Source organism: Carcharodon carcharias, chromosome 18, assembly GCF_017639515.1.
Source record: "Carcharodon carcharias isolate sCarCar2 chromosome 18, sCarCar2.pri, whole genome shotgun sequence".
NCBI lineage: Eukaryota > Metazoa > Chordata > Chondrichthyes > Lamniformes > Lamnidae > Carcharodon > Carcharodon carcharias.
In genome coordinates, this window is record NC_054484.1 from 57,793,656 (window position 1) to 57,821,306 (window position 27,651).

The following is a 27,651-nucleotide window of genomic DNA, read 5'->3' on the forward strand; positions in this document are numbered from 1 at the left end:
AAAATAAGCCGCAAGGAGGAAACCAGGAGGTCACAGAGGGATACAGACAGGTTAAGTAATTGGGTAAAAGATAGCAGATGGAATATAATGCGGGGAAAGGTGCTATTATTCGCTTTGGAAAGGAGAATGGAGAAGTGGAATTTTTTAAAATGTTAGAGACTGCCTGCAGGAAATTATTGGTATTCAGAAGGATTTGGGGTCCTTGTACATGAATCACAGAAAGTTAAGATACAGGTACAATAAGGAAGGTAATTAGTACATTAGTGTTTGTTACAAGGAAACTGGATTATAATAGTAAAGAAAACTTGTAATTATATAGGACTTTAGTGAGGGTACGCATGGAGTAGTGTCTTGTTTGCTCTCCTTCCCAAGGAAGGATATACTTGCCTGAGAGGGGCACACTGAAGTTTCACTTGATTCTTAGGGTGAGAGGGTGATTCTATGAGGGCAAATCGAGTGGAACGGGCATACATTCTCTGGAGTTTAGACAAATGAGAGGTGATCTCAGTGAAACCTTTAAAATACTTTGAGGGCTTGACACAGCAGACACAAAGGCCTTTTCCCCAGCTGGGAAACCCAGAACTCGGGCCTTAGTGGCAAGCCCATCCTCCTGAGACTAAGGACTGAGAAGGAGGAGGAATTTCTTGTTAGTCTTGGAAATTCTCTATCGCAGATAGCTGTGGGTACTCAGTTATTAAGTACATTCAAGACAGAGGTCAATAGATTTGTAGACTTGAAGGATATGGGTGAGGTTACTACTTTCTACCTCCCTCCAAAGGCACAACAGAATAATCCAGCTCTCCTTAGTCCTTCCCTCCTTCAAAATATATACACCAAGAATAATCCAGCTCTGCTCACTCCTAAATCACACCCAGGATAATCAAGCTGCACCCATTCCCTCCTCTCCGTCCTTCTTCAGGAGGTACACTGAGGGTGATCCAGACTTGCTCACTCATATCTTCCAAAGCATACCCAAATTAATCCAGCTAGACTCACCCTCTACAAACACTCCCTTCCCTTTAAGGCTCATCCAGATTCAATCCCATTATGCAGCTAGTTATAAAGCAAAGTTAAATACTTTCTGAAATAAGACTGAAGCATTCACAACAACCTTCAGTCAGAAGTGCCGAGCGGATGACCCATCTCAGCCCAATCTGGGAGGTCCCCAGCATCACAGATGCCAGTCTTCAGCCCATTCAATTCACTCCATGTGATATCAAGAAAGGGCTGGAGGCACTGGATACTGCAAAGGCTACGGGCCCTGATAACATTCCAGCTGCAGTACTGAAGACTTGTGTTCCAGAACTTGCCATGCCCCAACCAAGCTGCAACACTGGCATCTACCTGGCTATGTGGAAAATTGCCCAAGTATGTCCTGTACACAAAAAAGCAGGATAAATCCAACCCGGCCAATTACAGCCCTATCAGTCTACTCTCGATCATCAGTAAAGTGATGGAAGGGGTCATCAACAGTGCTATCAAGCTGCACTTGCTTAGCAATAACCTGCTCACTGATGTTCAGTTTGGGTTCTGCCAGGGTCACTCAGCTTCTGATCTCATTGCAGCCTTGGTTCAAACATGGACAAAAGAGCTGAACTCCCGAGGTGAAGTGAGAGTGACTGCCCTTGACATCAAGGCAGCATTTGACAGTGTGGCATCAAGGAGCCCTAGCAAAACTGGAGTCAATGGGAATCAGGGGGAAAACTGTCCATTAGTTGGAGACATACCTGGCACAAAGGGAGATGGTTGTGGTTGTTGGAGGTCAGTCATCTCAGTTCCAGGACATCACTGCAGGAGTTCCTCAGCGTAGTGTCCTCAGCCCAACCATCATCAGCTGCTTCATCAATAACCTTCCTTCCATCATAAGGTCTGAAGTTTGCTGATGATAGCACATTGTTCAGCACCATTCATGACTCCTTAGATACTGAAGCAGGAAATGTCCAAATGCAACAAGACCTGGACAATATCCAGGCTTGGGCTGATAAGTGACAAGTAACATTTGCGCCACACAGGTGCCAGGCAATGACCATCTCCAACAAGGGAGAATCCAACCATCGCCCCTTGACATTCAGTGGCATTACTATCGCTGAATCCCCCACTATCAACATCTTGGGGGTTACCATTGACCAGAAACTGAACTGGAACAGCCATATAAGTATTGTGGCTACAAGAGCAGGTCAGAGGTTAGGAACCCTGTGGTGAGTAACTCTCCTCCCGAGTCCCCAAAGCCTGTCCACCATCTTAAGGCACAAGTCAAGAGTGTGATGGAATACTCTCCACTTGCCTGGATGAGTGCAGCTCCAACAACTCAAGAAGCTGGACACCATCCAGAACAAAGCAGCCCACTTGATTGGCACCACATCCACAAACATTCACTCCCTCTACTACCGACACACAGTAGCAGCAGTGTGTACCATCTACAAGATGCTTTGCAGGAATTCATCAAGGCTCCTTAGACCACATCTTCCAAACCCACAACCAGTACCATCTGGAAGAACAAGGGCAGCAGATAGATGGGAATACCACCACCTGGAAGTTCCTCCCCAAGCCACTCACCATCCTGACTTGGAAATATATCACTGTTCCTTAACAGTCGCTAGGTCAAAATCATGGAATTCCTCCCTAACAGCACTGTGGGTGTACCTACACCACATGGACTGCAGTAGCTCAAGAAGACAGCTCATCAGCACCATCTCAAGGGCAATTAGGGATGGGCAATAAACGCTGGCCCAGCCAGCGATGCCTACATCCTGTAAACGAATTTTTAAAAAAAGAAATGCCCATTTAAGGATCACAAGAGTCTTTGTGAATCTACAAACTGCCTGTTGCCACTGCAGTGCAATATCTTAAAGTCTGTGTGTGTTCAGGAAGCAAACCCATCTTACTGCAGTCCTCACTAACAACAATTCTGCTAAAATGAGAATAAATTGCACAGTACAATAATATCCACCAATACGAATAGCTGATACTTAAATGCCAATTTCAATCAGTGGCAGTAGACAGAAATTAGGACAATGTTGTATGTCGTTACTCAGTTTTTGAAATACAAAGCTCAGCAAAATGGACAGCATGGAAGCTAACTGCAGGTATTTTATGAAACACTTTGCAATTGACTGAAAAGGTGACTGCTCATATCATTGTCAGGACTCTAAGTACTTTGGTGGTCTACCTAGTCTGAACAAAAACTTGTATTTATATGACACTTTTAACATTGTAAAATGTCCTAAGTGTTAATTGCAGGTTAGTTGTATTTAATTATATGTAGGTGGTGAGCATTAACTGGACATTCACTTGAATCCCTATAAATACACAAACTGAAAATGTGGTTAGGGGATGAGTGTTTGTACTGTGCATAAAAGTGCACAAAGATTGGTTCCAATGCTATCCTTTACCACCTGGATTTTTTGGAATATAATACCAAAGTGTTTCAAAAGAGCATTATTAAACAAAATTTAACACCCAGAACATCAGGAGATATTAGGACAGATGTCCAAAAGCTCAGTCAAAGAGATAGGTTTTAATTCTCTTTCCTACTTTAAGGTACCCCTTAGAGAGGCAGAGAGAGCTTAGGGCCTTGGCAGCTGAAGGGACGGTCGCCAATGGTGCTCAAGAGGCCAAACTGAAGGAGCGCACATACTTGAAAAGAGTTGTGGGGCTGGAGGAGATTAGAGATAGCAAAGGGTGAAGCCATGGAGGAATTTAAAAATAAGGATGAGAATTTTAAAATTGAGGCATTGCTTAACGGGGAGCTAATGTAGGGCAGCAAGTACAAGAGTTATGGGTGAATAGGACTTGGTACAAGTTAGGACACAGGCAGTAGAGTTTTGGGTAGCCTCCCCAAGTTTACAGACAGTTAAAAAGGAGAGGTCACCCAGCAATGCATTGGAATAGTCAAGTCTAGAAGTAACAAAGGCATGGATGAGGGTTCCAGCAACAGATGAGGTGAGAAGGGCAATGTTACATAGAAGGAAAATAGGCAGTCTTGGTAAAGTAGCAGATGTATGGTTAAAAGCTTATCTTGGGAACCAAGTATGTCTGATTCAGCCTCGGAGTTACCAGGGAGAGCCATAGAGTTGGTGCTGGGGAGCAGAATTTGTAGCAGGAACCCAAGACAATGGTTCATGTCTTTCTAATGTTTAGTTGGAGGGAATTTCTGCTCATCCTATACTGGACGACGGACAAGCGTGAATAGTTAACCATGGAGCAGGCCAGAAATTCTAATTTGGAAAAAAATCTCTGCATTCAGCGGGTTCCCATCTCAAAAAGGTGGTGAGCATTAGTTTTATAGCCTGTGGTGCTGTGATAGGAATTTGCAATGAAACTAATCTTTGCTCTGCTTTGAACATTACCTGACAGGCTACCTCGCACTGGGTTTATGCAGAGGCACTTTAATAAATTAGCAGAACAAGACCAGCCAAATGTATTCCAGGAACAGGTGTTTAACTTAGGGTGAAGGAATATAATGTGAACCATTTTCATTGCTAACCTATTGGATTGATGCCTGTAATGAATGCTGCACTTATCAATAAGCTTGTATTTATGGATATGTCCACTTCGCCAAAGTGAAACCCAACCTAAACTTCTGGGATGGGTGTAACTGGAATAACTGGCTGTGAGATCATTTCTGAGAAGTGAACCTGTGACCTAAGGCTGCAATGGAAATGAAAGCTAGGTAACCAAAAGAAAAAAAGGCAAATAGAAGCTAATTGGGAGGATCCAATTTTTGTCTGTACTGCACAACATACAAACTCCTGGCATTCAGAAGCTAGCAAGCAGAGCTCTCAAAAGATAAAGGTCAGTTTTCTGTTTGGCAGAAAAAAGGACAGAGAGGAGTTCTTGGTGAAGCTAGCTTAAAACACTGAAACCTAAAATCTGTGTGAACAGCTTAGGTATACCAAAAAACTGAGTATTTTCACAGGTGCCCAGACTGTGAATCGGGGTGTTAGTGGTTGGTCAATTGAAAAGGATCTCTGGAAAGCTAAGCCATCAATAATGTAGTGACACGAGGGAGAGTTGGTTCAAAGAAGTGCACCTTGCTGTTGGTAATCATACCCAGAGAACTTGGATGGAACAGAACTGCCAGTGCAAGTGACTTGAGGACTGAGTCTATTGAGTGGGAAAGGTGAAAGGTCTTACTATGGAAGGCACAGTCTGAAGAACTTTGGGGCTGCATGTGATGCCATATATGCGCTATGAGTGCTGCTGAGAATTGCATGAGAAATATACATGTTGTACTGGCTTTTTAAAATGCAATATAGCTTTTCTTTTCAAATACCAGCTGTTAATGCATGCTTAATTAATGTTGACTTTCATTTAATTGTTACAGTAAACGTTTTGAAATTATATCTTGTCTATCAGATTCTTTATGTGGGGGTGGTTTGAAGATTCCTTTCTGTTAAGATTATTGGTCTCTTTAGGGATCATAACACACCCTTATTTTCCTTTCTCCGGTAGTCCCACCATGACCAGAATGTACTTAAGGGAAGGTGTAGGTCATTGCTGCATCAGGGCAATGATACTGTGCCTGCACATGTCCTGGGGACAATCAGTGCCACCACTAGTGCTCTCCAGCACCAGATAGGGAAGGGGAGAAATAGATGTTCAAGACTCAATAAAAGAAACATGGGCTAGGGTAGACATAAAGGGAGGGATTAGGTCCCAGGGAGATATGGGTGCACACAGACCATCAAGCAGAGGGAGAGATTCCAGAGAATAGACATTAGGTGGACAGAAAGAGTTTATGGGAAATATTTGAAGCAATAAATGTTCCTGTCTTTACTGGTACACATATTTGGATGCCTGAGACTGGAACCAAAATATTTGTACCACTTTCTTAATATGGCACATAGAACTATACAAAGCCATTGAAAAAATGGCAATTAGAGTAAAGCATGCAATTCTGGAGACCCCAATGCAAGAAGACATTAGAAACACTGAAAGAGTACAGTTAAGTTTGACCAAGACAATATCAGAAATGGAGTGGTTTTTCTATGAAGAAATGTAAAGAAATTGTTTTATCCTTACTGAAAAAGTAATTAAGGAAGCATTTAATAGAGACTTCCAAAATTATGAGAGTGAACAGTAAAAGATTTTTTCCCAATGGGCAGTGAATTGGTAACAAAGGGCAGAGACTGTGAACTATTAGAAAAAAGAGATGTGAAGATATTTAATACACACTGGAGGGGTAGTGGAACATTCTGTCTTAGAAATTGGGATCATTAGAGTCTATGAGCTGAAGGTTCCCCCCGTTGGGGGGGGGGGGGGGCATTGTGCGGGGGCAGCTGGGAGCAAGCGCAAACGCAAATGGCACCTCCCGATCGGGCCCACGCCACCATTTTACGTGGGCAGGCCAATTAAGGCCCGCCCAGTGTGACATGCACCTGGAACTGCTGGGCACTCCCTGTGCTGGCAGGCGGGGAAAGGGGAGGGGAGGGGGGGAGATTCCCTGAGTCGGGGCCAGCACTCTTTCACATGTGCCTATTCACCTGCCTGCCAACCTTAAGGTTGGATGGGCAGCTCATTTAATTGTCTTAATTAGTTTTTAAACAGGCCTTAATCAGCCTTTGACAGTTTGGCGGGCACACAGCCGAACTGAAAATCTAAATGATGCGCAGTGACGTTGGGACACCCGCCCAACGTCACCGTGCGTCATTTTATGCGTCAGCAAGCGGGCTCCACCCCAACTCGCCGACCAGAAAAGTCTTCCTTATGGGCTGGATTTTATGGGCCTCTGCAGAGTAATTGAAGACCACTTAATGGCCCCATTCACTATTTCACATGCCTCAGGGAAAGATGGAGAAAAGGCGGGTGTTCCAGCAGCTTTACTACGCAGTCTGATGCCGGACAAAGGGCTTTCTTTTTGAAGGATTCTCTGTGCCCATCGGAGGTTCCCCCACAACAAGATCATAACCCCCTTTAACTCTAATCCCCACCACCCCAGGCCTCTCAAACCTGGCCACCCGCCCCCCCTTCATTGGAGTCTTCTAGACAGGCCCAACCAAAACGCCAGATTTGCCTTTAAGTCAGGGCTCCATCAGTCTTTTTCATCGGGTCTGCCTGCAGTCCCAGCAGAAAACGGTTCCATCCTGGTGCCACTGGACAACAGAGCAGCCAGCCAATCAAATTGGCCGGCAGCTCCCTCGGCTGGCACTTCATTTCAGAAGTCCCATTCTGAAACAAATAAGGCTGCTCTCAGCGTAATATCGCGGGCAGGCTGACAGCCGTCTTTTTGGTCAGGGGCGGGGAATATGGTGCCCCGTATAATCTATCCTCATAGTTCTTCAGTGCTACAAGTGCTCTCAGAGCTCCAAAATAATGCCTGTGAAGTGTGTGCACACAATTGTGGGACAAATCGAGCTTGAGGCCATATTAGAAAGCTTGTTAGGACACATACAAGCATTGAATGTCTAACAGAAGTAGGCAGGATAGGCAGATCATGGGATCAATTAAGGCTGATTTGATGACAATGATGCCATCTTGGAGTTCAGGACCCCAACTAATGTCTTCTCTTAACCTTGCACAATTGAACACACATTCCGCAGCAGGAGAGACCATCCACCAGAGCGATTTAATTAAGTTAACAATAACATTCTGGAGAGTTACTGGCTGATTTCTTCTGGCTGTTGCTACAATTTCATGAGTATCTGGTGCTTTCTATAGTTGTTTCAAGTTGCAAAGGTCTAGAGGGAGTGGTGTGGCAGTTGCTGAAGAACCTTGCTAAATTCATGACTTCTGCACAGACCAATTGCTCCCAGACATTAGTGCACAAGGGTGCATTCTTTGGAGAATAAACAGAGGTCACAGAGAGCTGGATAGGCTGCTTGAAGAGGGAGGAGGAGGAGAAGGAAGGGCTCTCAACATGAGGCCAGGGAGTTCAGAGAACAATTTTCCTTTCTGAACCTCAGTGAGGAATAGTGTGTAAGGCGTTCACGCTTCAATAAGGACTTCTTCACTGAAATCTGCCACCTGTTGCACAGCTGCAGTCTCGGATCAGGGCAAGGACAGCATTATCAGTAGTTGCGAAGGTGACCACAGCCTTGAACTTTCATAAGTCTGGCTCCTTCTACGGTGAAGTTGTAGATGTCTGCAACATTTTGCAATTTGTCGCCCACTGTTAAGCATGGGAAGTCACCAAGTTTCTTTATTCATTTGAGAATGAACCACATTTCATTCTCTTGCGAGAGTCAGGTAAGCAGAGTGAGCACATTTCTTCACTAGGATTGCAGTCTTCCCCATGGTGCAGGTTTCTATTAAGTGTGCAGGCATCACAAATCATGCAGGGCAATGCCTGGTACCATGGCAATGGTTATAAGGCCTTCAAACAGTGGAAATGCACTGCATCATCTACGCTTGAGCCACTATGGCAAACCAAAGGGTGGTACTGGGTGACAAGGGCCTTCTACTGATGAAGTGGCTCATGACTCCAGTGGACAAGCTAACACTTGCATAGCACGCATTCAATGGAAGCCAAACTGTCCAATCTAATATGATAGAACAGACCATTGGAGGTACTCAAACAACACTTCCATTTCCTCAACTGACCTGGATGAACCCTGCAGTACTCATTAGTCGGTGTTGCAGTTCGTGGTGATCAGCTATATGACGGCGGGATCGTACAGTATAAGAGCACAGCCTTTGTCACCATTTCAAAATTGAGCAGCTGAGGAAGGGGAATCGACAGCAACCTAGACAGACCCTTTCTGTTCAGGTCGCCTGTAAAGAACATGCCAAGTGAAATACATGTAACCACAACCCTAATTCCACATTCTACTAAGTCCCACACCTCAACTTCCTTCTGTTAATGACCATCACATCATTCGCCAATGAAAAAATAAAAGCCACCATAAAAAAAATTCCAAACCGAATATAACATTCGAATCAGGCCTTATTCCATACAAAAGTCACCCTTGTATATTCCCTTACTGTCTATCTCCCATTATATATAGTGGTAAGCAGTAATGCCAAACATTACTCAATACAATAGCACTAAAAATTGCACCAAGTCCAGTTCCCTATCACCCTTGCGCTTGTTGATCTGCATTGGCTCCCACTCAAGTAATATCTTGATTTTAAGATTCTCATCCTTGTTTTCAAATCTCTTCATGATCTTGTCCCTCCCTACCTCTGTAATCCCTTCCAGCGTCATAACCCTCTCAGATATCTGTGTCCCTCTAATTCTGGCCTCTTGAGCATCCCCAATTTTAATTGCTCCACCATTGGTGGTCGTGTCCTCAGTTGACCAGGCCCAAAGTTTCAGAATACCCTCCCTAAACCTCTCTGCCTTACTCTCCTCCTTTAATATGCTCCTTAAAACCTTTGACCATGCTTTTGGTCATCAGACTTAAGATCTGCTTATGTGGTTCCAAGTCATACCTGGCTTTATAATGCTCCTATGAAGTGCTTTAGGCATTTTATTGTATTAAAGGTGTTATATACATACAAGTTGCTGCAGTTGTTTTATATGTGGAATCTTGTCCTACTAGGACAAAGTACTGTAAACTCCTGTCTGAGACACCTGTAAAGCTTTCATATCACAGTATCTTTCTTCTCTTAAGTACAGACTCAAACCTACTAAACCAATACCAAAATTAACAATGAATTGAAAATAAATTGGAGACCCAGATTTGCTCCCTTCCCTTCCTCAAAGCCATTTGAGGAGAACTTGCTGAATCGAAGGGAAAAATCAAGCTGCCTGGATTCAGGAACACAGATACATGTGTATCTTCAAAGATACAACAATGAAAACTTTCATTCATTCTTACTTGCTAATCTTTGATGTGGAAGATCATTTTTATATTCAGGAGTACAGCACTGGTAATCGTGGCTTTGGCTGAATAACAAACTCTCTTTTCTGGATAATCCAGAGGCAGATTGACTGCACTTACAACAAACTAAGTCCTGGGTTGGTGGGAGGACTCCCCACAGCTGCTGTAAAACTTAAAGCTGGTACTTGGCACAAATCAATTTCTTTTGTACAATTGAGAATACTGCTGCAGAAAAAGAGTATGAAATCAAAAGAAAAAGAACCAAAGAGAGGAGCGGTTAACATGCTCTTAATGCTAGAGGTGTCTAGCATGGCTTCTAAATAAAAGCATAGCCATGAGCAGACTAAGTACGTTATTTCTTCATTTGCGGAACTTGGGCTCAAATCAAGCTTAAACTCATGGGATGAAAGTCCCCTAATTGTTAGCTATAAATTTCCACTGAATATTCTCAACAGACTCATTGAAACTGCAGTCCACACAAAAATCACAAGAACAGCTGACAGAGGGAACGGGGAAAATCTTTTTAGTGCAATAACATGTATAATTATAAGTTTGGGTAGAGATACAAATGGAAGTGGTTTCATTTTCGGAGGTTCCATCTAGGCCTGTGCCTGAAAGAGACACCAATACTGAATTACTGTGAAGAATTCCTTAGTAACAAATCCATCACCTCAAAAAATGTTTGTTCTGGCAATTTTTGGTGTCAATATCTTACTAACATAAAACGGAGGGCATGACTAAGAACTTGCACAAGGGCTGCATTACTTCAGCAGCTTAACTGACAAGCAAATGGCCCAAACATTTCAATTCAAGGTAGTTACACACAATTAAAAGCTACCTAGAGACTATTTTAACTTACTGACTATTTATCACTGGCCATTTATCACTTACAAAAGCACATCAATATTTTCACCACATAATTAAGTAATAGTAGTGACAATACATATTTATATAAACCTCCAGCTCAATTAAATGCTAAACATTATGAAAAAGATCTCACAGCAAACACCCACCTCTCTTCCTTTGAGAGTGACCAAAGCAGCAAGTGGCTTGGCATAGAACCTACTGTAGGAGAATCCCAGACAGCCATACATACTATTAGCTGTAAGCTTCAGGGCCTTTTGTCTGATGTCATACTGCAACAGAAAACAAAGTTATGTGTCATTAGACTAGACCTCTCAAAAAATATTGAGTACTAATAAAATCTTAGCTTCATTCTGGAGCAAATAAAGAGGATAATCTCCAGGTTCCTGCCACAGTATCTGGAGTTGCAAAGTAACTGGCATTATTGAAATGCTAACCAGAGAAAACCATAGTATCATTGTAAATGCCATAAGAAATTGCGATTATCAAACAAATTACCAGTCTGTTACTATTGCCTAATTCAGCACTTGCTTCAAACTAAAGACATTCTGTATTTCTCACTCGCTGACATCTCCAAGAGTGACAAGTGATGTTATAAATATTAAAATGTTTCAGTGTTTTTTTCCCCAAAGACAAATCATCTCAAAATGCTGCTGTGAAGTGATAAATCAGTAATATACCCAGAACTGTCATATTACTAAGGCAGCAATCGTGCTAACGTGTTTCAGTATCATTACAGTCCCAGCCATGATACAGTTCAGCTTTTGCAGTCTGCCCAATTTGCCAGTCAAATGATGAATGAGAATAGCCCCTCCTGCCTCAGTGAAGCTCAGGGTTTATTAAGGGAGATTCCTTGTTGAAAATTACGAGGGGGAAGAAACAGTAAAAAGGGAGACAGAAATTTGAACAGGTTGATTTCCCTTGCAAATATCTGGAAAGTTGGAGACTTCAGCTAGTTGAGATCTCTATTTGCTACCCCACCCCCACACAAAGACAAGAGAAGTAGCCACTAAATGCATGAAGATTTTAAGGAAGTAAAAAGCCTTTAAGTGCCAGAACAATTGTGGGCAAAACCTTGCTCCCTATTGTTACCTACAATTTATATTTAAAATGGTGCAATTTTGTGCATTTTAAAGCAGCAAAAAAAGCCCTGCTTTTATATTGTAGATTTTAGACCAAAAAAAACCTGTTAAATCACCAACCTCTTACCTAGCCCCAACAAAAAAAGAATTTCAGACAAACCTAAAAATATATAAAATAAAATAAAATTGTTGCAAATAATCATGGATTTCTATGTAAAATGCTGGTCCCTTCAGTCCGATTGTTCTGAGTTCATGTTTCGCATCAGCCCCTTTCTAAAAAAAAATGTCAAAGATAAAGACTAGGCATCTTCCAGCAAATAAAATGAAATAGACACAGTTCAAGCCCTCCAACCAGTCTGGAAACACTTCGTGAGAGCTTGCGAAGTAAGTTATTACTATCCAGACAAGGTTTTCATAGAATTTCATAGAATATCTATGACACAGAAGGAGGTCACTCATTCTATTGTGTCTGTGCCTGTCGATGGAGAGCTACCCAGCCTAATCCAACTTCTTGCAGTTGGTCCTGCGATACTGTTCTTCAAGTAGACATCGAAGTACTTCTAAAATGTGGTGAGTTTCTGCCTCAACTGCCCTTTCAGCCAGTGACTTCCAGGTCCCTAACACCCTCTGGTGATAAAATGTTCCTTTTTCTCATCTATCCTCTAATCCTTCTACCAATTGCTTTCAATCTATGCCCCTTGGCTTTTGACCTCTCTTAAGGTTAATAGGTCATCCCTATTTATTCTAAGTCCCTCAATTTTATACAGTTTAATTAATTCACCCCTCAGCTTCCTCTGTTCCAAGGAAAACAACCCTAGCCTATCCAATCTTTCCTCATAGCTAAACTTTTCCCCTGCTGCCAACATCCAATATCTTCTGCACTCTCGTCAGTGCAATCACCTCTTTCCCGTAATGAGGTGACCACAACCGTATGGAGTACCCAATCAATGGTCTAACCAGTGTTGTATACAGTCCTAGCATAAGCTGTCTGCTCTGATATCCTATGTCTCATCTAATAAAAGAAAGCATGCAATATGCCTTCATAACCATCTTGCCGACCTATCCTCCTTTCAGAGTCTGTGGATGGACAGTCCAAGGTCCCTCTGTTCTGCCGCACTCCTCTGTACCCTCCCATTAATTTTCTTGCCTTATTAGTCCTTCCCAAATGCATTACCTCACACTTCTCCAAACTGAATTCCAATTTCCACTTTACTACCCAGGTAATCTATATCTTCCTGCAGTCTAAAGCCCTCATCACTGTCAACAACACTGCCAATTTTTGTATCATCTGCAAACTTCATCATGCCCCTGACATTTCATACTTTGAAAGTGCTACCCAACTGATCCCATTCCCAGATCTTTCCACATAGGTCAGCACATTTCTCCTTAACTGGCCTTAGCCATATTAGTTTGTAGAGTTCCAAGTCATTGGCCAGGCTTAAAATGGTACACAAAGTTGGCAACACTCCTAAGCACTGAACTCAACAATGATGAACTGGGGGTGGCTATAAAGACTCTTTACTATTACTTCTCCTGAATCAAGATTCTACTGTATTCTCAGAATAGAAAACTTTATGACTTTGAGGACATGTTACCCCAATCCTTGAAGGGGGAAACTTTGACCTACTTTCATATAGAAACCACAACATGCTCAACTTAGCAATCATAACGATTGCTTCATAAAGAATGCTTCATAAAACAAAGTGAAACCTAGAGGCCAATTCATGACAAAGATCTGAATTTTTCAAAGAACTATGATCCTGGCATCCTCAATGACAAAGGTGCCACTTCATTTATCCAGCTAAAACCAGAAAGGCAATTTTTTTCTCTGCATAGCAGTGTGATTCCTCAGTATAGCTTGTACACTCTGCAGAATTTCCAGGGTATAAAACATTAAACCCCCTTCATTGTTTTATGATCTCAGTAGAGAAGGATAACTTTTAAAAAGAAATTCAAACTTCCAGTTAATAGCTGAAAGAATGACACAACAGAATTTCATGTTTTAAGACTTTTGATGTAACAAATGGCTAAAAGCAATATTGACTAAATGCAATCTTTGTCGGCAACTTACACCTTAAACCACAAAACAGAACATGCCTCTTTTTCTTTTAGCACAACTGATATCACACACTTCACAGATCTTCTTTACACTGGCCTTTAAGCAGGCATTCCATTCGCCTGGAACTAGTCCAAGGTGATTATTAGTTCCAGAGTTGTAAAACTGGCTTCTTTCCTTTCTCAGCCTGGGAACTTCTAATATCAGAACAGTCTTTCACGGTGAGGTACTTTCCCCAGTGATTCTTCCTCCAGCGCAAACTAGGCTAATCTTCCAGCCTCATTTAAACTTGTGCTCAATTCAAGCTAAAGCACCCACCCATGTACCTGCACAATGAACCATAAACATTTTCAGCCTTAAACTGCTCTTCCTCTCCCAGATCCTGACAGATTGCCCTATTCTGTGAGTTTTCAGGAATATGTTAGACCCTTCCCCTCTCAAATTCCATCTCTATGGCAATGTGAATCACATTGGCCTTGTATCCAGATAGAAATGCTGATTAGTTATCCTTGAGACTCCAACTCTCTTCTATCTTGGATGTAAATGAACAGTTTACCACACAACTCTTTATAATCTGACACTCTCAGCACTTTTCTGGAACTTTGAAGACTCTCAGTCTAACCATTGTTGGCCAACAGGCTGCTTTCACTGTCTCCAAGTGTAAACATCTTGCACCTTCTTCCCATAAAACAACCTGGGCCCCCTTTAATCTTGAACAATCAAACCACACAGACTTACTGTCAGTCAGGCTTCAGAACAGGTCACATGACCCCCTTCATTTTACCTTAAATTAAAGACAGTCCCAAAACATAATCTGATAAACCTCATATTTGTAACAATTGCCAAAACACATCAAAAAGGCCTATAGAGAGACATATCGCTACACTTAAGAAACAGCTGTTCCACATTTGCAAAACTACCTGCAAATAGAGATCAGGGTTTAAATCTGCTTGCTTCATCAGCTGTTTGACTTGGCGTCGCCTCTCCACCAGTTTCCGGATTTCCTTGGGCAAAATACCCATCTCCTGATTTTGATCTGGTACTTCAGGAATTTCTTCTATTTCAGCACCCTTGGCAAAAAAGTATAGAGAATGGAAACTGAAGTCAAACATTTTCACAATATAGCAAAAACATAAGTTAATAAAATTTCAGTTCTTATACATTCAGCACAAAGTTGAACACTCAATTATGCTGAAAAGAAAAATTTCCTTCCGCTTCAAGTCACAAAAATCAGCACAGTTCCCTAGAAACATGAGTAAAAATCAAAATCTCAAGGACACACAGTTTACAGTAACATATCTGTTCTTTATAATGATATGCAATTGAAACAAAATGTGAAATTAGTTATAAAAATCAAAAGTATCAAATTGAAGCTAAGTAAGTTAAATGATTTGGAGGAAAATGTAACTGGGCTAATTAGTAAGTTTGCAGACGACACTAAGGTTGGAAGGGTTGCAGATAGTGAATAAGATTGTCAAAGGATACAATGGGATATAGATAGGTTGGAGACTTGGGGTGAGAAATGGCAGATGGATTTTAATCCGGACAAATGCGAGGTAATGCATTTTGGAAGGTCTAATACAGGTAGAAATTATACAGTAAATGGCAGAACCCTTTAGTGCATCGACGGGCAGAGGGATCTGGGTATACAGGTCACTGAAAGTGGCAACGCAGGTGGATAAGGTAGTCAGGAAGGCATACGGCATGCTTGCCTTCATTGGCAGGAGTATTGAGTATAAAAGCTGGGAAGTCATGCTGCAGCTGTATAGAACCTTGGTTAGGCCACACTTGGAATATTGCGTGCAATTCTGGTCGCCACATTACCAGAAGGATATGGAGGCATTGGAGAGGGTGCAGAGGAGGTTTACCAGGATGCTGCCTGGTCTGGAGGTTATTAGTTATGAGGAGAGGTTGGAGAAACTCGGATTGTTCTCACTAGAGCGACAGAGATTGAGGGACAACTTGATAGAAATTTACAAAATTATGAGTGGCGTGGTCAGAGTAGATAGTCAGAAACTTTTTCCCAGGGTGGAAGAGTCAATTACTAGGGGACATAGATTTAAGGTGAGGGGAGAAAACTTTAGAGGAGATGTGTGGGGCAAGTTTTTTTACGCAAAGGGTAGTGAGCGTCTGGAATTCACTGCCAGAGGAGGTGGTGGAAGCAGGTACGATAAGGGTGTTTATGAGGCAGCTTGACAAATATATGAATAGGATGGGAATAAAGGGATACGGACCCCGGAAGTACAAAATGTTTTAGTTTGACAGGCAATATGATCGGCACAGGCTTAGAGGGCTGAAGGGCCTGTTCCTGTGCTGTACTTTTCTTTGTTCTTTGTTCTCAGAAGCTGATAAGGATTGAGAGATATACCCACTCTTTTCTATATGAATGCACCAGCTCCAGAAACTATGAAAATCTTGAATCACCTCCACCTGGTTGAACATTCAAATCAGGTTTCAGCACATTAGAGCATATTCTTATCTAAATGGATATTATGTTTGCCTGTAGCTGGAAGCAAGAGTGGATGAGACGAAATTAACCAGGCTCAACCAAATTCAAGCAGCCCAGTGAGGAGTAGCATAGGCAGAGACTTTCACTAAGCAAACAACATGCATGGAAATCTGACACAAATAGAAAATGCTGCAAGTGTTCAGGCAGCACATGACAAACAGGCAAGATGAAAAAGGCCACTTCATCAAGGAAATTAAGCATGTTGTGGTGGGGCCTAAAGAAACAGTGTAATTCTTCTGTACAGGAATGGTCTCTTTCCAGTCAAACTTAATTACATCAGAGGACATATGTAGCTGAAACTGGGAAACTCTCAAGAAAGGACCTCAAAAATCACAATAGCTTTGACACCAAAAGACTGCAGTGCCCTTTTAGGCATATGGCCAGTCAGAGGAGAAAAGCATCATTATTTACTTGAGGATCTAGCTTGAGGGGAATATTTTGTACTTGGAAGTTAATTTTTCAAAAATTGGTACCAACCCCACAGGGCACCACAAATATTTAAATGACTGGGTAAATGGAGAAGCAAATAAAAAAGTTTAAGTTTTGAAATAAATAGCCTGAGTAAGCAGATCTTAGATAAAACAACTTCACTCAATACTGGGATCTTCATTCCTAATATTTGTCTCTGTGTTTCAGGAATATAAATCCTGTCAGAACAAAGCATGGTTAAAAACAACAAAATCGTAACCATTTTAGTCAGTGCCATTTTTACAATATTAAAATTTAAATTAATTGATAATAGTGAGTAGATAGAAATTAACAGGAAGGTCCTTCCAATTACTTTGTCTAACTTTCTAATGTTCACAATGTGCAAGCCACCTGAAAGATTGTTCTTACCTCCAGATTTTTTTGAAAATTTGCAGCAGTTCTCTCTACAGTGGTGAAACAAATATTGAATTCCTGAATGATTGAAGGGTACAAACTATTGAAGTCAAGCAGCAGTATGAACTTATCGTAGAAACCTGGGGGGGGAAAAATCAAAGATCAATAATTATAGGCATCCAACTGTTACAGGAAGAATACATTCAAATCAACCATCATGCAATGAGGTAAAGGAACAAATTATCCACAAGAGATTGCACAACTTGTATTTTGGTAGCAGGAAAGAGATGCCAAATCAAATTTTTGTGTACGTGTAAGAGGAAGATTGCACGACAAAAATAAACCAGCTAAGGCAGGGGTAGGTTAAAAGCCTGTAGTTTGCAGCTCAATCAGGGAGGTCTCAGTTTTAATCTATTATTTGAGCCAATTGGTGGCATTCCAACAGACCAAGACTGAATTTCTTTTCCTTGTGGAAGTGTATTGGACTAATTTAATTGAAGGCAGGTATGGCCTCAGATGTAATGTTTCTCCAAGACAAATTAGTCCAACATTGCACATCCACGTTTACACATGAAGAATAGGGCATTTCAGCAAGATACCACAATGTTTTTGCTGCTCATAACTCTACCCATCAATATGAAATAGTGCTTTCTGAAAGCGAGGAAAAATCTCATAAGGGAAAAGCACACAAAGGTGGCGTAAGTTTCACCTCATTGAGAATTCTTAAACTTACCAACTTTGGGTTCCAAGACTAAACCACCAGCATATGCTGCTTTTTTTCGACCTTTCTTCGTTTTCCCTGCACTTCCACCTCCTCCATCAGCATATTCCTCATCATCATCTATCTGAAGGGGCCAAAAGTTAAATCATGAAAAACAGGAGGTGTTTTCATGCAACAGCTCGACAGTTGAAGGCCGAAGCCTGAAAGAAGGGACATGCAGGGCTGTTGTCTGTGCAATATAATAAAACTGTAATAAAATTCTTTTTTCATTTAAAGTAGATGAGTAAGAATCCAGGAACCATTTCAAAAAGAAAATAATCTGAAATATTATAGCGCAGATTGTTACCTGGTTTATTTTATATTCTGAAAACATCACATGACAGCTCTAAATTCAGAAGAAATTCCACAAAATCGTTTTATAATTTAGTTACAATATATTGCCACAATAGAGACATATTGCCAAAGTTTTATGCCTAGCACTCACATTTTTCCTGATGAGTGCAAAACAAAAGCTTTGGCAACATGTCTCTCTTTTCAGCAATATACAAAATATTCACAAACACAACCAATTGTTTAAAAATAAAACATTCATATTTTAAGAAAATTCATCGCCACAAATAAATATCTACTTTAACCAGGGTATCAGCTGTGACTCAATGGGTAACATTCTGACTTCCAAGTCAGAAGGTCATAGGTTTAAGCCCCACTCCAGAACAGAGTCCAGGCTGACACCCCTGGTGTCAATATTTAAGACAGTGCTGCACTTTTGGAAGTTACACCCTTTCTGAACTAAACCATTTACCTCCTCAAGAGAACGTAAAAGATCCCATGGCACTATTCAAAGAATAGCGCCGGCCTTTCCACCATGTCCTTACCAATATTTATTCCTCACCCAACATCAGTAAACAGATTATTTGGTCATTAAGATATTGCTCTTTGTAGGACATTGCTGTCGCTAATTGGTTGTCATGTTTCTTACATCACAATAGTGAATACACGTCAAAAGTACTTGATTGACTGTTTAACATTTTGGGATGCCCTGAGGTCACAAAAGTTCTTTCTTAAGTAGCTGATGCCACTTGCATTTTCATAAGAAATTTATGAAAGTCCGTTCAAAAAGTCAGTTTAGGTAAATAATGTCAAAACAGAATAACCAATTTTAAAAAAACCTAGCATCTGCAAATTGCGGGCAAAAGGGATCACTAATAAAAATGAATGAGAAACCTAACGAGGCAAGTAAATGAGACTTAGGACTATTTTATAGGATATTTTCCCAAGTTCTCTCATAAAAGCTTCTAATCATTGAAGCTCATTAGATTGCTAATTTAACAATGTCACAGTTATTTACACAGCCCTTTCAACTATCTCAATACATTCAGAATTTTACTATGGTATTATGATAACCTACTGCCTTCAATTGAGTGATCTGTCAATTGAAAATATATTCCTTCTGCCAGATTTCAATATTTAAATATGTTTCACTGGAAATATTGTACACTACAGTCGTAAAATAACTTTCAAAGCCAATGATACATGTACAGAAATCAAATGCAAACAGTACCCAGTGAACCCTATAACATAAATAGCATTTATAGCTAATTTCTCATAAATCATTTAATTCTACAATTGTGAGATTGTGGCAGCAAGAATGGACACATACAATTGCCATATGTCCTCCAATTCTGCAAATTAAATGGGAAACAAGTTTTTTTGTCCACATTGAGACAAAACAATCAAGATAAAACAATGCATAAAGAGTGCAGGAAACAAGGCAAAGTAATAAAGTCCTCTAGTACTCACAGACTCTTGCACATGCTTCTTGAAAGAAGGTTTGTCAGGTACAATGTAGTTTCTTTCATGGAAAGCATGCAGCAGCAAATATTCATTTCTCTCAGAACGGCCGCCCATCAGCGTTCGTGACTAGGAGACATAACATGCGATCCATCAAGAATAATAAAAGTCTTGTGTATAATGGGCATTTCCTGCCAATGCTACATTTGTTTCCTTTAATCCTTTGTTGGCAACATTCCAATCATTAGGAATCAGCATATCCTCTGACTATCAACGTTATAGAGTATTCATTTGTTTTTTTTTTAAACCGGTTTAATTGAAAGCGCATATTTTCTGTGTCATACTTACTTCATGTCTGTTTGGTAATATCGCTGCTTTTATAAACTAGCATCCAGTCCAGTTCATGAACATTATCAAGGAAGATCTTTAGATCTCCCATGATGCTTGCAGCAATTTCTCTCACCTCACAGTCTTTTTCTCTCTTATTCCAACACCTTAACCAGAGTCTCTCTTACCCTCTGCAATTTATCTTTCTCTTACCCAATGTATTATTCTTCTGCAGTGTCTATACAATCAATCAATCTCTCTGCCTGTCTGTCTATCCCTTATCCCCAGACTCGCTGACACCCATGCCCTGATCATAGCTCTATCGTCTATGATCTACCCCCTTTTTTGTCTGAAAAATCATGACTTCCACCTCCCCTGATGTCTCTATCCAACTGATCACTACCTCTTTCTTTGTTTACAAACCTCTCTCTTCACCCCATCTATTTGTTAACCCACCAATCTGTCTGTCTCTCACTACAAGGTATGACAGCAAGGCTTTGCCATCGTAGCTACGGGTGAGGCAGAGCTGAGATGGTTGGGGGTGGGAGAGGTTGGTGGAGATGGAGTGGCAAAGCTACCAACTGAATTGAAAATCAGGGCCAAAAGTACTGTTAGGATCCAAGTGATGTACTTAAACAAACCAAAACCAAGGAACAGAAAAGAAAATAATTCAGAGCAGTCAGCGAAAGGAAGCAGCAGTCCCGTGGCCTGCAAGAGACCAAAAGCAAATCACTGGATAGCAACAATAGTAAAGGAAATTTCCAGATAAGAGGTGGGGTAGAGGGAGGAGCATTTGCCATACAGCCAGATCCAGAGGAACTTATAATCTCTGGGGAAGAAGCAGTTATTTGAAGAGGGAAACTGGAAGCAATACATAACCAGTCACACAGCATTAGTTGGGCCCTAAACGATGTGGGAGATAGAGAGGTGTGAAATAATACTACCTAGTAACAGTAGACTTTCAATTGGATTGTGACAGGCAAATGTTGACACTGGATTTCACCATTAAAAATTATGCCATAAAATAATTCTACAATTACGAAATTAGATTAAATGGAACTGTACACCATTTAAAATGGTCACAAATACACACAATGATAATAAGTAGGCTTTCACAGAGGGAAAACTATGCATTTATTTTGGGCTTTTAAGTTAGGTAACATTTTAATGCAGATACTTAAATAAAACATTTGCAAAAGCTCTTTAAGAACATTATATTGGTCTGTCGGGTGAATGGATTTTTGCTGACAAACAATGGAACTAATCAGCTTCACACAGTTTTAAGTATATTTTAGAAAAAGTGTTAAAATGAATATTCAAGTGAGATCAGAATTATGGACTCCACAAGTAAAATAGCATATGAAGAATTATTACTGTGTACAAAAAGCCAACAGCACTGGTTGAACCTTATCCTAGCAGGAACTAAATCCTTTAGCACTGCAGGGAAAACAACTGGAACATACCAAAACATCGGCACATTCGCAGCATCAGGGTCAGGCAAGCATTTTACTGGCATTAATTTGCAAAAATGCAGATCAGCTTACACTATGAAATGGTGACTTGCTGAAGGTGAAAAACATACCTTAAAGCAACTTACAAAAAAATACAAAAGCTGTGCTGTTGTCATATTTTCAACTTTTGCTCAACTTCGGTACACCATCAATAATGATCTCATTACTTTAACTTGGAATAATTGAAAGCTAATGTTTAGAAGTTAAAAAAGTAGACTGCAAATGGTCATCCATTGAAGTGGAGGCAGAAATGATTCGAGTATAAAAATAATTAGTAAAAATTCCAACATTACCATGACATTTCCAGCAATGCTGGTTGTTTGCAACGCTAAAGGAAGAACATTCAGTTCACACATGATCTGCAGAATAAATTTTGCATCCATCCACGTATTCTCAAGTAGGTGCATGAGATGAGGAGAGTTACTAACAGGATAAAACAAAAATATTAATAACATTGCAATGCACAGCAGTAAACATATAACACTGGCTACTCAGTTTCCTGCAACTACTCTGATATACTGAAAATATATTTTACTAAGCTGTACTGTTAGTCTCCAGCATTCAAGGTTTAACAAAAACATTTGATTTAACCCAAATATATTTACAGTATCTCTGCAAATACTAACAAGTAATTAAGAGTGCAAATATTATATTTGTGATTAAGCCAGATACCAGGCATGATAAAATGAATCAAGCTTAAGACTACAGTTGTAAACGAATCACATGGTAAAGAATAAAGCTCCAGCTGTCATATTGCAACAGGTTGCTGTTTTGGGATCTTTCATCAAGTTTGACCCAGTTACATGTTTTCTCTACAAAAGTGCCATTCTACTCTCAGTCATCCAACTTACTGAAGTTACATTCCTGGTAAACCAGCTTCACTCGTCTGGATGACAAACATTGTACCAAGAACCAGAGTAATTTCCACTTCAGGCACCTGGTCAACTTCAGGTTCCCCAGCTCAGTTACAGCATGGTTAAATGTAAAGTGAAGTTCCTTCCCTGTCACAACAACACCTAAGAACATAAGAAATAGGAGCAGGGCCACTTGCCCCCTCGAGCCTGCTCCGCCATTCGATAAGATCATGGCCGATCTGATTCTAGTATTAACTCCTTTCTTGCCCGCCCACCATAACCTGTACGATGCTTTTCCATTTGCCACCAACAGTAGTCCTATGGCCTCCCCGAGTGAGATTACCAACTTAATAGCAGCAGACGCAGGGATCTTTTATCCTCGCAGCCTGACAAGATTTGTAATCTGGTACTACAACTGAAATGGCAGAGATGATCCCAGTGCATCACCAATACAGTTAATTGTATATCAATTGTGTTTTATTATATGCAAGTGGAGAGCAGTAAATGGAATTTCACTGGAGCACATATAAAGAGGCACTTACTGAAACAGTGGAGTTAGGGGGTATATGTTTGTAATGTTTCATTTTGTAAATACATAGAAGGCTGAGTAAAGATGGGCTCTAGTACCATCCTACATCAAGTGGTTTTCTGGATTGCAACAAAGACCCTTCCGCATCTGCTGTAGGCTCAATTATATAGGGTCTCCTTAAATAATACCCCTTTAAAACCTCAATATTACTCACTTATAAAGATTACAGATGTTTTCAGCTGGAATAGTCACCCTCTCTGTTTTGAGGACCTGATGAACCAGCTCAGTTAAATTGTAGCTCTTGCATCGGATCAACTCTTTGGCAGAAATTTCAACATCACAAATCAGCCTACCACAAGCTGCATTCTTTTCCACAAATCCACCACGACCCTATAAGGAGGAAGCAACAGCACGTTGAATTATCAAGGGGAATAACAGCTCCATAAATGAAGAAGTCTGGATGTCAAGAAGCAGTTAAGCTGTAAGCCTAGAGGGCCTATATCTCCAAGTGCAAGAGCTAAGCCAATTAAAAGGAGAAGTTAGCAACAGGGCAATAGTGCTTTCAACATACAATATACACTCATTCTAGATATTGCACCATTTTTGAAGAACTAGCCAGAGGATGATACCCATGCTTTTAGGAGTGCTGCTACAGCAATGAACTTTGCCAGTCGTATACAGATTTAACAGATTGTTCTCCAGAGCTATTTGCTTATGTTAATCAGTATTTGTAATGACAACTTTTGGAAAATTGTGCACTGTATCCAGTAATTCCTCACTTAACATTATAGTTGCATTCTTGAAAAGTGGAACTTTAAGTGAAACAATATTAAGCAGATCAGATTTTCCCATTACAACCAATGTAAAACCTGTGGTTGATTCCGTAGAAACTTCTTCATCAAAAAAAAACATTAAAACATTATACCTTGTAAGTTGAAATACAATACATTGCTAAATTCCTATATTTGTAAATGGAATGATGTTTAAAATAAAATAAGCTTAAAAATATAAACAAAATATGCTTTTTCTACTTAAGTCATGCTGTGAGTGAGGGCTTGGGAAATGAGTGGCAAGAGGCAGAAAATGTAGCTTTGGAGCAAGAGCAACTTCAAGTTGCAGGGTCATGGAGGTAAGCCACAAGCTGTAGAGGAGCCGAGTGGGAGGCTCAGCCAGGGACCGGGAGGGTCAGAAAGTGGGAGAGACAGCTCCAAAATGGCACAAATTGGGTCACACAACCCTAAGTCACACCTGGCATGAAATAATGTTAAAACCAAACTCCCGACACTAAATGCAAATACCTGCCCCCTAACTGACAGATGTTAATTCGAAATGATTTAAAATAGGGCAACGTAAAGCAAGGACTTACTGTATCATCTCATGCAATAGATACACATAGGCTCTGTGTAAGAGAGGAGAAGGGTGAAACTGAATAAAATGCATGTCCCAGCCTGTAAACTGAAGCTGAGGGTTTGCATGCTAACAGCCCTCCAACTCTGAACTGGCTTGATCTTTATCACTTCCCTATCGCAGTTCCAGCTGAGGTTTGCGGTCAAAGAGTGAAGCTGATTTAAAAACCAACGGTCTCAAACGTGAGGTCAAACTTCTGAAATCCCATATTCAGTGACGGTCCCCTGGTCACTGTGGGGGTATAGCTAACACTGAAGAATACAAGGAAGCATTAGAAAACTTGCAGACTGAGGACTTAAGTGGCAAGTGAATGTCACCATAGATAAAGACAAAGTGATGTGCTTTGGCAGGAGAAAATAGAAACACAATCTAGAAACATCACTTAGAAAGTAAGAAACTAAGTGGTGTAAAAAAGTAATCTAGGCATACAGGTAAACAAATCTTGAAAAGCAGCATCACAGGCCAGCAAAGCAATTAAAAATATTAATATAGCCTGGGGATTTATTTCTAAGCGTACATAATTCAAAGGTTATGTTAAACTGTATGGAACCACTATCAGGCTACAATGTAGTATAGCGACCAGAACTATGTACAAAAAAGACACTGGAGAAAGTGCAAAACAGATTTACAAGGATTATTTTAGAAATGCGAAATTTCAGCTAGTGGGAGAGATTGAAAAGGTTGCAACTTCTCCCTTTTGAAACAAAATGACCTAGGGGAGACCTGATAAACATCCTTAAATTATGATGCGTTGGATGTAGTAAACGTGGAGTGAGAATGTTTCCACTTGTGGGAGAATCCAAAGCTATGGGCCATAAGATATTTATTAATAAATCCAACAGGGAAATAAGGAGACATTTCTTTACTCAGGAAGTGGTTAGAATGGAACAGCAACTGTTTGAGGCAAATAGCTTAGATGGTTTCAAAAGGAAATTAGATAAGCACATGAGAGAAAAAAGAATGTAAAGACAAGCTGAAAGTCTTGAGATGAGTAGGTGCAGAAGACTAATGTGGACAATAATCACCAACACAGACTAGTTGGGCCGAATGGCCTGTTTCTGTTCTCTACATTGCAAGTAATGAAGGATCAGCTTCCCTGCAGAAGGGAAACCCAAATTGTCTAGCCTCTGATTGGGGAGATAAAGGAGGGTGTTAACATGCTCTCAGGTAGTTTTTTTTTTAAAAATCACAATAATTAGGTAGGGAGCTACTTGGTATTAAAATATTCCTCCTACCAGTCCCTTCACCATCGAACAAGCAGAAGCATAGATGGACTACTTGGTTCCAACAGTAAATCAGTTCACTCACATCGGAATCTAATTCATCCAGTTGATAAACAGGTTAAAAAAAATTCTTTGTAAAAGTCTGATATTTAAGTGATAATATACTCGTGCTTTGACACCTTCTTTATTAAGCAGCAAATCGTCTAAAGTAATTGCAATTAACAAACAATACATGTCTAGCTTTTTAAAGCTTACTGCTATAACACTATGCTAAGTCTTACTGAACAATTCTTGCAACACTAAGTGCACTTATTCTTGCACCTTAATGTTAAGGGTGTCATTGTACAAACTGCTAATTTTGTTTTTTTAATGTAGGTATGATGACAAGTGTTTTCCCCTTCACTTTGAATCTGGGATAATACTTAGCATTCCTAGGTCACATATTGTGTAGGTTTCCTTTAGACTGATAATGGCATTCCATTATTTAGTCTGTTAGCATATATCAAACGCATAATGACACTGGGTTAAAAGCATTTTTACCAATATATGTGGCAATCTACTTCCATTACTTGAGCTACATTGCTGTTTCAACATAACTGTAACTTTATTTCTTTTATTATCATTCCCTGGCAGCTCATGGGTTTCTCATTCTGAAGAAGTCAACTATGCCTTACCCCAAGTTTAGGCATAGCCGATCTCCTTAACCGACCAATTTTCGACCAGTGAGGAACTTTGCAGACATTAATTCTTTGTAGCAGAACATCAAGATCAAATCCATAAATATCATGGCCCTGAAATTAAGAATAGGTTTTAAATGGGCTGTACAATAAAGGACCGAGGGAATGAATTACCAGATACACTGCAGCCACTGGGTAGCTTCTGAACCGCCATTGTCACAGACTTAGTACATGCTCTTACACGTGCTGTTTCCTTTTAACATCAAACAGGACTTTCTTTTTTAAAAAAAATACATATATCTAATTTAAGGCATCTCAATAATCAAGATGGGCTCAAAATACTGGCTCTCTACACTTGAGAAGCATAGGCTTAAGGGCAATTTGATTCAGTTGCATAAAATGAAGTGGCTACATTGTGTTTGTGTAGACAGCTTGTTTCAACTTGTTTGTTTTTTATTCACTCACAGGCAGGCCCAGCATTTACTGCCCATCACTAACTGCATAACTGAGTGGCTTGCTAAAGCAGAGGGGATTTAAGAGTCAAACACATTGCTGTGGGTCTAAAATCACATTATAGGCCAGACTGGGTAAGAAGGCAGATTTTCTTCCCTAAAGGGCACTAGTGAACTAGATGGATTTTTACGATAATCCAATAGTTTCATGGCCACCATTACTGATAGTAGTTTTATATTCCAGGTTTATTTAATTGAATTTAAATTGCCCCAGCTGCCATGATGGGACCTGAATTCATCTCTCCGGATGAGAGATAATCCAGGCCTCTGGATTATTCGCCCAGTAAGGTAACTGCTATTTTACTGTACCAAAGAGGACCAGGAAGCACAATCTCAAGTTATGTAAAGGGCAGATCAAGGTTAGATGTTAAGAAGTGTTTCCAATTCCAATAGTGGATCTGTGGAACAGTTTACTGGTGAGAACTGGACCCTTTGTTGTCCAGGCCAGAGACCACCTCATAAAAAAAGTTCAATGCTCTATAACATTAATCAGAACCAAGCTGATCTCCTGGATTAGCTACAATTGCCTAACAGCCTTGAAGGGGAATTTCTAATTTTGCCACCCCTCCCTCCCCCACTCTTTAATTTGGCTGGGTTTCTGCCTTTCCCATAAAATTAATGTCACCAGGTGGAGGAATGGATATATTAGACTTAAGATGAACAAGGCATCACATTTATGCGGGATAGGTTTGATGGACCAGCAAGTCTTCTCCTGCCTGTCAGTTGTCATATGCTTGTATAAAAGCCACTTATCCAAAGTTAAGTAGGTCAGGAAAAGAAAAGTAAAGCCATGCTTCCTATTTCCGATTATTCCGTGTCCCATACAGAAAAGTGCTCACAAGACACAGAGAGAATGTGGTGACGATGGGATCCAATTCACCCTAGATGTCACCGTGGAACCTCGCTCAATGAAAACGGCCACTTTGCTAAGGTGCAGGGATGGAGGCTGCTGCCTGTGCAAACTAATTCAGCACAGGCCAATGCCTTTTGGAATAAAAACAG

The 27,651-nt window shown here is 40.5% G+C and overlaps 1 protein-coding gene across 3 annotated transcripts in view; it reads right to left on the bottom strand.

Annotated features, from left to right (window-relative positions):
* The window catches only part of pola1 (polymerase (DNA directed), alpha 1), a 255,935-nt gene that overhangs the window by 178,038 nt on the left and 50,246 nt on the right, over positions 1–27,651 (bottom strand). For 2 of the 3 annotated variants that reach the window (XM_041211964.1, XM_041211965.1), the window contains exons 19-26: positions 26,135–26,251; positions 23,045–23,220; positions 21,741–21,870; positions 19,619–19,738; positions 17,831–17,942; positions 17,113–17,237; positions 14,687–14,836; positions 10,778–10,900 (exon numbers count right to left, since the gene is read on the bottom strand). In XM_041211964.1, coding sequence (XP_041067898.1) covers positions 10,778–10,900; positions 14,687–14,836; positions 17,113–17,237; positions 17,831–17,942; positions 19,619–19,738; positions 21,741–21,870; positions 23,045–23,220; positions 26,135–26,251 — 1,053 coding nt within the window. The remainder of the gene's footprint in view (positions 1–10,777; positions 10,901–14,686; positions 14,837–17,112; positions 17,238–17,830; positions 17,943–19,618; positions 19,739–21,740; positions 21,871–23,044; positions 23,221–26,134; positions 26,252–27,651) is intronic. The other variant, XM_041211966.1, reaches the window with a different exon arrangement.